Genomic DNA, 12,400 nt, shown 5'->3' on the forward strand with positions numbered 1-12,400 from the left:
CACCGGTGGAATTGATTTGAGAGCGTACGCTATTAAGCTGTCAAGCCCGACACACAGCAGCACTCACAGGCGAGCACAATAGCATCCACCGTGGTACAAAATGCATTCTCCACATTGACTCTCTCTCTCTCTACCTCCCTCCCTCGCTCGCTCTCTGTCTCTACCCAATACCAATCAGCACCGATGGTAGAGATAACGGCAGCCAAGATACTCCTGCTGTCCATTCACAGATCCTCAACTGGGTCTTGCTATGAGAAACACTTTGATCACACACACACACACAGAAGCACATAGGGTAAATGGAATGGCTAAATAAATAAAACAGGCAATGGTGCTGCAACAGAATAGCGGGGATCCCCCTTTTCTGTTTGCCCCGCTCGTGTGATGAAGCCAAGCCCATTGGAGCAAGAACATTGTGTCACACACGCGCGCACACACACACACACACACACACACACACACACACACACACACACACACACACACACACACACACACACACACACACACACACACACACACACACACACACACACACACACACACACACACACAGAGCTCCAGGTAACCTGGAACAAGGATACCTGTAAATATCCTCCATTGTACAGGCTGCTTTCATGTATTATCCTAAGAGTGGTTGAGGGGTGGGGGGAATTGATTTACTACTGAAGCCGGAGGGGGTGGTCCAGCTGAAAAAAAGAAAAGAAAAAAAAGTCCAGCTGGTATCGCTGAGAGCAGCAAGGCAATGCATAGTAAACAGGCAAGGTTGTACTCACTCGGCTTTGGCGAGCGCTGTCAACGCCCTGCTGAAGAACCAGCCTAGAAAGGGCAGATCGTGGCCCTTGAAGCCCGCTGTCTGAGCTCCTCGCTGGGCAGCAGGGGCAGACCGGGGGGCTGCCTGCTCCGGTTCTTCAAAATTAGAGGTGTCATCTTCTGTTTGCAGCTTCGGAACAAAAGGCGGGAGGACTGCGGGAGCGGACGGAGGGAAGGAAAAAAGGGAGAGAGAGAGGGAGAGAGAGAGAGAGAGAGAGAGAGAGAGAGAGAGAGAGCGTGTGTCAAAACCAGACCCAAGCAGTGGAGAAGGTAATATAACGAAAAAAAAGCAGAGCCGGGAGGAAGGGGAAAAAGGGTAGGCGTGGGGAGAAACGACAGAGCGGATGGAGCCTAGAGCGTGCTAAGTCGCACACTCATACACATGCTGCCTCTGTCCCTCCCTCCTGCTCTCTCTCTGCCTCTCTCCCCCTCCCTCACTCTCTCCCATACTGCAGCAGCACAAGCTAATCATCAGCTGGGGGTAAGCTGAAGCATTAGGCTGTCTGAATGCAGCCAATTGTCAACAATCCAGCGACCAACCGACTGTCCAAACGTCTAGATTTTACTTCTATTGAATGAAATGGAAATAGTATAGTAATAATAATAAAAATAATAATAAATAATTAAAATAATAACCATAAAAATGCATCATCAACAATTACAATAATCATCAAATTAAAAATCAAATAATAATATAAAAAAAAGTTTCTGCTTTGGTTCTTGAACTAAATGATTACTGATGAGTTAATAATCAGATCAGATTAAACATGCTGCAGAAACAAATCAACTTATCGTCAAATCGTCAATAACATATCAATAACTGAGTATAAAATCGACTTGAAAGAACCGACAATCATTATGTTCACACGTATAAAACTCCAACTCACCATCTCGCACGGCCAAAAGAAGCCAATAACTATATCAAATACTTAGCCGGGGAAAGGCCCATAAATAACTAATGATCTCTGTTCCATGAATGACAACAAGCGTTTCCAAAAATAGAAATGGGTTTCTGCAGACGCATTAATGGGCATACATTTTAACGGGGTGAGGGAGGGGGGGGGGGGGGAAATCCACCAAGATTCACGAAGAAGAATAAATGAATAAATAAATAAATGGCACGTGCACTCCCCCCTCAGTGAGCGTGTCTAATGCTAGCGTAAGAACACCTCTGCAGCGCCCTGCCCCGACGCTGATGCGCTACAGATCTTTATGTGGCTTCCTCCCCGAGTGCTAGCGCGTGTGCGCGCGCGCGCCTCACTACTCTCCTGGGGAGCCCTGGCCTGCAGCCAGCAACGCACAGCATCTCATTATTTTACTACAACCCAAAGCCAGCACCACCAGCAAAAAATACACTACAGCAAGCGATACTACTGCCAGCCACACACGTGTGTGTAACCGACACACACACACTGGACACAAATAATTTGGCAACCTAAAAAGCAAAGGGTGTAGTGAAATCCTCCTGAATGGGTGTTGTGGTTGCGATGGTGGGCAGAGTGAATGGCCTGAGCACAGAGATGGGGGGGAGGGAAGGGGGTGTCGGGGAGGCGGTTCTCCGCTCACCTTGTCTCAGGTTGTTCCAGTCGGTGCTGGAGAAAAAGGCGTGGCAGCGCAGGCCCTGGTAGCCCAGCCGCTCCCGGGCTCCGCACAGGAGGCTCTGCACCAAGTCCACCAAGAGCCTGCTGGCGCGCACCTCCTCTGGGAACTTCAGGTACCGCTGAGGGGGCGAAACACGCCGCGGTGGTCAAGGAATTATTAGAGTATCACAAGAGACACACACCAGTCACAGCTGTTACTCTGTTCCTATACAGTCGTAATTTCTGCACGGTCTAGAATAGGACCACTGTGGACCGTCTGTGTAATAAAGTTTTGACACTATTCAAAGCAATGGTAGATACAATGATAGATGTGCGTGTTGGCGTGAGCTTTTGTCTCAAGAATGTCAGTGACCAAGAATGGCTGACCTTTCATGACCCTGATTGGTGTCATGAGTACAGACGGTCGGTCGTACCTGGAAGTTGAGGATGTTGTGGACGGTCTTGGCGGAGGTGCCGTCGGAGAAGGGGGATTTTCCGTAGATCATCTCGTACGCTATGAGCCCCAGGGACCACCAGTCACACTCCACCCCGTAGAGGGCGGGTTGGCCCCCCTTCATAGCGGACAGGACCTCGGGGGACAGGAAGTCCTGGGTGCCCACGGGGGCCGCAGGGGCCACCACCTAAACAACACACCAGTCATCAGATCCACCGAACCGGATCCATTTATTAAGGTGATTGTGTTCAGGCCTTTTATTCTAATCGATTTATATTTTAATGTCGGATTCATATCTGAAATGTCTGACCTTACTGTACGTCTTTTTAATTTTTTTATTCCTTTTTTTTTCTTTTCTTATTTTTTATATGTGTGTAATTTCATTGAAGGACTTTCATTATATTGTTTGCATGTACTTCTTCACTATAAATGATATACTGCTGTCTTTTTCTCTGTAAAGCACATTGAACTGCTTGATGTAAGAAATGCGCTATACAAATAAAATTGCCTTGCCTTATAAAACTCCTACCTTCTTATCGGAGTTCAGCTTGGCAGCAGAGCCAAAGTCTGCCAGCTTAATGTGGCCGGTACGATCGATCAGAACGTTCTCCGGTTTCACGTCTCTGGAAGTGGAGGGAACAGGAGATGTTTTCAAATTCATGTTGGATGTTATTTAAGATCATATTATTTTTCCCACGCTTTTCCCAAGCTTGTTTACTCTACAACAACAGTAAGAGAATCAGCTACTGTCTTTTCCCTTCTCTAAAGCCTGTGGGAATTGCTTGTGTTTTATCAACGAAAATGACACTCCATCATTATCGTAAAACCCCCAGCGCTTAGTTTTCGTAATTTTAGATAAGCTAGTTGTAATCACACACGACACAGACATGGACTTAGGCGAGCCGGTAGCTTGTTGGGGTTACCTGTGGACGTAGCCAAGCTGATGGACACTGTGGATGGCTTCCACCAGCTCAGCCAGGTAGAACTGAGCCATGGACTCATCGAACTGATCCTCATATCTAATAAGCAGGGAACTCAGGTCGCCTCCTGGCAGGTATTCCATAGCCTGAGAAGCACATCCACATAACCACCCATCATTTGGTGGAATATGATTAACTAAATATCCTATATGTCCTCTGGATGACGTTAGTCATAAAAATATGAATTGTTCAGTGTGATTGCAGACAGACATTGCAAATACAAATCTCAATGGACAATAGTACAATGATAAGACCAGATCTGAATTTAGTTTAAACTGGGTTGAAGATATGCATTTTGGATTGGTATAAAATAAGTATGAACTAAAATAAAACTGGGGTAGAAAAAAATCACAAGCGAGTTCAAAATAGAAATGAAGATGAATGAAACGAATAATGAGGTTGCGATCAAATATCTGCATGTCAAAGTCAGCAGTTATCCAGGGCTGTGTATGATCCTAAGGCACTTCTCCTGATTATGGATCCAGTTATGTCACAGTCAACAGATTTATATATAACACTGTCTGCAGCTAAGCGTTTGCTCCAAGCATTCACATTTAACACACCATCTGTATTACCAGCCTTGAAATAGAGAGCAGTTGCCAGTGCTTATTTAAGGAAATATCCTCAAAATGTATCTCAACAGTGAGCTATTAAACCTTGGACACACTAATCAATAATTCAACCTGATCTGTTTTGACAACACTGCAAAACTGATGTTTTCCTCCCATTCAAAACACTGCCGTCGTTATTCTAAGCATAGGCTCGAGTGAGGCGTCGGTCAGACTCATTTTGAATGTATGGCGGCTCCCATACAGTCAGCCAGGCAAGCCCCTGGTGCATGAATGGTCGGGAGTCTGAATGAACGGCAGCATTCTCCAGTGTTACCTAGCAACAAGGATACTGGGGCCTCTGTGACACTTAGATAAAGATGGATTCTTTGTATTTTTTTCTACTCAACGCTCAATAACAGAGCCAGAGAGGGAATAGATAGATAGATAGATGTAAGCTGTGTGAGGTAAGGGACATATAATTGTTAATAGTGGGGTTATTCATAACTATAATTCATGTTTCTCTGTAGGACAGAAATAGCAATGAAAACAGCTATAGTCAAAGCGACCAAATGAAATTTGAGCCGTTGATTGTAGCTCAGCGTTGTAATTGTTTATGCCATGATAAGTAAAATATGCATAATTTGTAATCCATCTGTGAAGAAATATGATAGAAAACACGTAGCACATAGTGGACGAGCCACTATCCACAACGAGCAAGTCACACAACCATGCAACAATGCAGCAATTCCTTATGTAGCTTTCTCAAATTACAAAGGACCTCGGCTTGTATGGCTTGCACCATACAATACATTTTTTGTTTTTGTTTCTCAACATTATTGACAAAATAAGTCAGATCATTTGCGATACCGTCTTCATTCAAATTGCCACAGAAGGTAATAGATGCAGGGATTTTAAACTACAACATATGATAATGTAATCCTTGTACGGGGTCAGTGCAGAACTCTGGACACCGAACACAGTTCCCGACATGGTCTCATCTCACAGCAAGAGAAAACAACAACAACAACAACAACAACAACCACAGCTACTGTGGGCTCACCAGGTAGACGTGCTCTGTGTCCTGGAAGGCGTAGAACAGCTGAGGGATCCAGGGGCTGCTGTTGAGGGAGAGGATCCTTCGTTCCTCTTCGTGGAACACCACCTACCAGCAGAGCAACATTACAAAACCAGCTATACAAGGCCCCAACCGGCTGGCCTGGGCCTATCTCCCAAACCCATTTAAAAAAGGCTGAAGCGGGGTCTATTTCAGTGCTTGAGTAATGCATATGAAGTTGTGTATCTGGAGCTTGTAGATCTTTTTCCCTCAGGTCTTTTACTGTGTTTAACATATATTTCATCATTTATTTCTGCAATTACCAACAACCAAGGGTGGGCTTAGGAGAGTTTTCCTATGTTTCTTCAACAACAGAATAACCAAAATAAAACATCTAATCTGGGATCCAACAGCCCTTTGCTACAACAGAACTTCTTCGGGAAACGGCACAGGGCCTGGGAACAGAAACCAATAACTGTAAGCGGTGGAGTAACGCCTTGCTTCTTGTTTCATTACAAAGTTGTTCTACCAAAGATAATCTAATTTGCGTAAGTGGATGAATCTTTCAGAAGGGGGTTTTAATAATTCCATATCTACAGCTTTCAGTCTACAAAGTGTTGATTTGAAACATTTACAGACCGATTTTTAAAGGTTAACGATTAATAGGCCGAGTGGGGCTGTGATCGCTAATTACACAGTAATAAAACCATCAATTGGTTGAAATAGATATGAAGCAGAAGAAGAAGAAAGTGAATTGCCTGGTTCACATAGATGTGAGCTCATAAGATATTAGATATTATTCAAGGGTGTGATTCGTTAGACTATGGCCCATCTGGCATGGTTAGAAATAAGTGCTGAAATCGTATCTGGGTCCCCTTGCTTTTCGACATTTGGAGACACCAATTTCCACTTCATAAATTGCCTATATTTTCCAATGTCATTTCCCATTGAGATACAGTGAAATCCTCATCAAAGGATTTCTTTATGAAGCTGATTCCTTTTATCACCATATTCATATATCTAGCTGAAGAAATGCATGTACTATTCTTACTGAGATTGTCTCTCTTAATCAGAAGCCTGGAGGCTCACCTCTAAATTCTTGTCGGAAAACCCACAGCACCCTCTATTGCCCTGTTATAAGACTGCAGCTTCCAATATCCAAACATCCATGCACTGTGTCAAGGAGAGGCTGCATATTGCACATCAGTTGCCCTTATTGTTTCGGCCTAAGCTCGACCCCAGAGCTAGACAGTAACACAATATTGTGATATAACAGAAATTGTATAGGTAATATTGTTTTGTGTTATAGCCAAATTAAATAAAGTGAATAACCACAAGCCTAGTATTAGTCTAAAAACAAATAAAATACAGTGAATGAATTAAATGATGTACAGTAGAAATAAATGTTAACTATTTGGCAGTGTCCAAATCTGTCAAAGGGTAAACAGTTCATCTTTATGTTGACACCAATGTTAACAGAAGAGAAGTCTTACATTTTCTGCAACACGTAAGACCTCCTTGTCCATGATTTTCAAGGCACACACATCGCCGGTAGCCTTCTCTTTTACTACTTGAACCTCGGCAAAGTGACCACGACCCACAACTGCTCGCACCTCAAAGTCCTGTGGCCCAGGCTGCAGAGCCTGCAGCTCCATGACTACCTCAGAAACTGTCACACAACACACACACACACACACACACACACACACACAGTTTTGCTGTTACGAAAACATGTTTTTATCATAAAGTATATAGAAATCAAACACAATGTATAATAATACACAATAAAAGTTTATGCTTACATTTGTGGACAAAGTTGCTAACGTGTTGCATCTTCATTAGGTCGGGAGAGGTGCACTCTTGATAGAGCACCAATAGTGCCTCGAGAAACTCCTCCCGGCCCAAATTGCATCTTTCCTCTTGTCCACACAAGCTAATTCGACCCTAACAAAGGAAAGACATACCAGTATAAGGAAGTGAGTCCCTCCCAAACTATATTTAGCAATGTAGTCATCCCCAAAAAAGAACCAGTGGGATGGTTGTAGTAAGTCATACAAAAACTATACATTCTGACAATAATGTAGCCATAAGAGGCGCATATATTTCCAGTGACAATGATAAGGCACTAAGCATTATCGCCATCTACCTGAAAGAGGTGGTTGATCCGGGAGCTACGGCTTGTGATAGGATCCGTAGAGCAAGGCACCATCTTCAGGCTGCCTTGGCTCACGTACTTGAACTTCAACATGATATTTTCACTGATGTATGACACTAAATAAGATCAAACGTAAGGTTAGAATGGGCCTGATCGGGTTGACTTAGTCTCTAGCCTTACGTTGTATGATGATCATGCAACGATATGACATGTTAACGAAATGTCAACAAACGTCTTCTCGGTAAGCTTAGCTTGCTAACGTGTTCGACAGTTTGTCAAATTATGCAAAACATGACTACCTATAATGCTCAGACAAAAATAGAAGTTCGACAATATAGCATAACGTAATACGCTTACGAACAACTCACCAAACTTCCATCTAAATAATATGATATCGCTCCTATAAAGATAGAGATAATAGGTAGGTTGACTACTCTGTCCGCATCGTTTCCGGTTAACTTTCAAAAATTTGCGCGTTCCCCACCCATTCTTTCAGAGCAGTCCGGACTCTCGCGTTTGATTGGCTGTTGAAATCGTTAAGGGGCGGGTACAAATGATGCTTGTGACACGTAACGACCATGTTATGCTTTCAAGAGATGAGGTGTTGATGTTTAAGGTGCAAACGTGTATTTATAGGTCAAAGAGATAGTTTTTCACTAAATTACCATTTAAAATATGGTTCAGGCTGAATGAATAAAGTGATAACTTTCAATGTCGTATTTCTAGCAGAAGTTGATCAGTTCTGTCATAAATGCTGTTGTCTTGATTACAAAATAAATCATGGTCCAGCTGTAATCTGTTATAATTCCCTATCTAATTCTATTTATTTTAATAGATCGTAATATGACGCAAATATCAAGTAAAACCACACTTTTCATAATTAATAAACACACATTTCAAATTCAAAACACACTTCTCAAGTTTGCTTTTTGGATAAGCCACAGCCTTTATTTTCAAACAAGATGTCAAGTAATTTGTTTTCCACTACAAATGTATCTTGCTAGAGGGAAGAGGAAACCCTGTTGAAAGACAGCTCACTTCAACTGGTCCCTGCGGCCGCAGGAGGAGTTGGGGCAGGGGGGTTAGGGTTGGGGTTGGGGGTTGGGTTTGGGTTGGGGGTTGGGTTAGGGTTGGGAGTGGGTTCAGGGCCAGGAGTTGGGGCGGGCACGTTGAAACGTCCCCGCTTATGCCACTGCATGTCCTTCACACGACGGAAGGACTGGATGAGAGGTGTTGCGGCTCCCCAATCGTTCCAGTGCTTGTAATCGCCATGCTCAAACACATACTGGTGCCCCCTGTAGCCGGGATACATGTATCCCACCCACCTTCAGAAAGCAGAGGAGTACAATTAGTGTGTGGAACAGAGCAATTAAAATCCAAGACCTGCAGAGGAGCGAGGTATGACTTAAAGGGTCTCTATCTCCACCAGGTGTGATATAGGTAAGTCATTGCAAGCCATTTCAAAACGGCTATCACGACCCTACAGTGACATCACACGTGAAAGTGTCCCCCTAGATGTATGATGGATATACAGTATATATCAACCTACCAGCTTACACAGTTGGCTGTGCCAACTGATAGGCTGATGTATAACAGGTCGATTTGGAAATGGCGCTTGTAATGGTTCATCAATATCACACCTGTTGGTATAATAGGCTCACTTTAAAATCAAGTCTTCCTCTAAGCATCAGATTATATACAGTACATCATAGTAAACATATCCAAAAATACGTTCCACTAAGGTATTGAAGGTGGTGCGTACTGCTTAAAGATGTAAACATTTGAAGACTTACGTTCCATTGACTGACTTGATGCTGGCCACGCGGTCTTGGAAGCCATGAGCCCAAAGACTGGGCACGTCGTCATCAATAATCTCCATCTTCCTCCCGGCATAGCCCGCATTTTCAAACAGGTGCAACTTATGCTCCGCAGTGTCCTGGAGAGAGAGAGAGAGAGAGAGAGAGAGAGAGAGAGAGAGAGAGAGAAAGAGAGAATAGAACTCTGGTACATCTAGTGCATTGCCTGGAACATTTTTCTAGGAGATTGCCGGATCCCTACTGTTTGTAAAGCCTATGGAAGGCAATTTGGAGAAACCAGGCAGGGTATAAGAAATATCTTTTTGAAATCTAACACAAAATATCCCTCTCCTCTCTTCAGGGCTCCCTCCAAAGCCACTCCCCCAAAACAAACATATTTTTTCAGAGCATTAGATTTATTGTTTGCTGTGGGGATATAAATAGAATTTCAGAAAATCCCCAAATGCTTATGAAACAAATAGCCTAGCTTTGAACCTCACACCCGATGGGTAGAACAGTCTCCTTCACAAGCTGTATGTGTATACTATTCATCAGCAGTCGTATCACTTATGCATGCATTATGCTCTTGTAATGTTTCCTTGTAGAGTATACTGACCACCTTGAGAGGTCTGAAGGAGCGCAGGTAGTAAGTGCTCTGGCTGTTGGTCCAGGTGCTCCAGCGAGGGTACTCCCCTTTCTCCAACACAAACTGCTCCCCAGCGAAGCCCGGGAGCTCATACCCGACCCACCTGGAGGGAGACAGAGAAAACACAGGGTCACAACAAAACATGTGGGTCGACAACATGCAGCAGTCACGTGGGCGGAGAGGAAAGGCAGTGATGTGGTTGAACAAGCATATATTTACACAGAAGAGGCAGTTAGTTTGACAGGAATCACTCACGGGCCACACTCTACGATGATTGAGCCAATCCTCTCTGCCTTTTCGATCACATCCTTGCATTCAGCAGACAATTCCACCTTCTTTCCCACGAAGTTCTCAAACTCGAAAGCCACCAACTGCAAGCGAGGAGCAGATGTTATTGTGACTGCGTGGAATCACACAGTGATGACTCATTTTCGAGCCATTTTTCAGCGCTTGTTATAAGTCAGTGATGAATCATACCTTGTATGTGACTCCAGCCCCTCCTTGGCCCTTCCCTGCGGCCTGTTGGTCTGGTATTCCCTGATGTTCGGGCATGTTCCCTCTGCAAGACACAGCTGTCAAAGCCTAACTGGCACCACTGCCCTAATACAAAACACGCTGCACCTCTGATTGACTCCTGACAGGGCTATGGGTTAAGTGGATTATTGCAACTGACCTGTTTGACCTAAATGTAAATTGATTTAAATATTTATTTTCTGAAGTGAGGGAATGTCAACATAATCAATTATACATTACAAACAGGTAATTTTCTTTTTATTTAACTTTATTTGAAATAGTAGCAGCCTTGGATTTGATTTATATTAAATGATATTGCAACTTTACATATAACAAACAGTTTGGCTACATCTGCGATAAGCCAAATAACACACTGACTTTGCAACCATCAATTCAATTTTTTTTGCACAAATATCGACGCACAGATTGTTATTTGTACCTGGATTTTGGTGTGTGAGACACTGTACCTTGATCAATCCAATTTCTTCTGGTTTTTCTTTATCTCAGTGCTACTATTTCTCCGTTAGAGGATCTGTGGGTGTTGGTGGCCTGGCAAGCAGTGGGTAGAAGCCAGCGGTGGTATTTATGGTTTATTTCTGACCACAGCAGCAAAAAGCCTGTTGATGCAGCAAGTCTGTCGCTTCCATTGTGTCCGACACATCGCCTCTCAATAGGCTTGCCCCATGCCCCCTGGCACATTGGCACCCAATGGACTGATCGGGTCTGTGGTGCCACCCGGGCCTTGGCACCGAACCGGCCACCTGCATGGGTCGCCAGCCAAGAGAGATCATTCTCCGAGGTCAAACACACTCTATTGTTTGCCCTGTCCATCTATAGTGGAACACCAACTGCCGTCTTCTTTCGTATTCTGAAATTATTTGCAGCCAATTCCGTGCAGCCTTGAACTATGGCTTATTAAAACCTGCAACAATCATCCCTTTGTGTCTCACAGTTCACGATGCCTCCGTTCCGATGTTAATTAGTAACTTGCAGGTGTCAACGGCCATAGATAATCTGATAACATTTGGCACTTGTACATCAGTGTAGCACACTATGCAATAGCAGCCACAGTGCATTTTGCATTCGAGAAGCATATAATAAATACACATTAAAGAAGACAGACACTCAATATAGTTTTTAGAAAATGTATTTCCCATGATTCCCCTGCATTTGACATACATACAAATATGATTACAACATAGAAAACCTACTTATGAACAATAATAACAATCACACATTACCTGGATAATGTTTTTACTCATTATATTATATTCATTCAATATAAATCATGTTACCTCTGCTGTCACCGATTTAATTAAATATGCAGGATTGATGTACTTTTTCATCTTTATTCTTAAGGTGCAATTTAGCAGGTTAATATATACCAGTGCCAGGGCCACAATCATGTGAATAACATTTAGATGTTCACCCTGAAAAAATTAAAAGCAACCCATTACATCTGTCCTTTTTCGTACATTTGTCACTGCATAAACCTCTCTAATCTAATCTGCGCATGACCTTGCTATCAACAGATAGCCACCATTCAATCAACTCCGGTAAATGCAATCACAGCCAAAATTCATTCAGACATCAAAATAAAAGCAGTAAAAAGAACAGAAAGGTGGTCCATAGTGTCGCTCAGAATCACACTGACGATTCATAAAGAAAGCATTGTCCTCAAGATACCACCGTTGGCACATGAAAGGCACTTGTCAACTCACAACATATTGATGATTTCTTTTTTTTTTTTTTAACAAAGAAGGGGCTTAATGGGTGCTTTTGACAGCAAAATCCTGGCTAACTCCCTTTTGCTGCATCATCGGCACACGTCCAGAAGACAGTAATAAGGCACTGGAGG

The 12,400-nt window shown here is 43.3% G+C and overlaps 2 protein-coding genes across 4 annotated transcripts in view; both read right to left on the bottom strand.

Annotated features, from left to right (window-relative positions):
- cita (citron rho-interacting serine/threonine kinase a) overlaps nt 1-8,035 on the bottom strand; it is a 38,865-nt gene extending 30,830 nt beyond the window's left edge. For all 3 annotated transcript variants that reach the window (XM_056606201.1, XM_056606202.1, XM_056606200.1), the window contains exons 1-10: nt 7,956-8,035; nt 7,579-7,703; nt 7,235-7,376; nt 6,926-7,101; nt 5,439-5,540; nt 3,771-3,913; nt 3,377-3,470; nt 2,828-3,034; nt 2,380-2,533; nt 777-966 (exon numbers count right to left, since the gene is read on the bottom strand). In XM_056606201.1, coding sequence (XP_056462176.1) covers nt 777-966; nt 2,380-2,533; nt 2,828-3,034; nt 3,377-3,470; nt 3,771-3,913; nt 5,439-5,540; nt 6,926-7,101; nt 7,235-7,376; nt 7,579-7,680 — 1,310 coding nt within the window. In that variant the 5' untranslated portion in view covers nt 7,681-7,703; nt 7,956-8,035. The remainder of the gene's footprint in view (nt 1-776; nt 967-2,379; nt 2,534-2,827; nt 3,035-3,376; nt 3,471-3,770; nt 3,914-5,438; nt 5,541-6,925; nt 7,102-7,234; nt 7,377-7,578; nt 7,704-7,955) is intronic.
- A 591-nt stretch (nt 8,036-8,626) lies between these two features.
- Nucleotides 8,627-11,373, bottom strand: LOC130402123 (beta-crystallin B3-like). The gene is given in 6 exon segments (XM_056606232.1): nt 8,627-8,912; nt 9,381-9,523; nt 10,000-10,132; nt 10,285-10,400; nt 10,507-10,588; nt 10,982-11,373. Coding segments are annotated over 6 exon segments (1,152 nt in total).
- Between the last annotated feature and the right edge of the window lie 1,027 nt (nt 11,374-12,400).

The sequence above is a fragment of the Gadus chalcogrammus genome, chromosome 13, assembly GCF_026213295.1.
Source record: "Gadus chalcogrammus isolate NIFS_2021 chromosome 13, NIFS_Gcha_1.0, whole genome shotgun sequence".
NCBI classification, from domain to species: Eukaryota; Metazoa; Chordata; class Actinopteri; order Gadiformes; family Gadidae; genus Gadus; species Gadus chalcogrammus.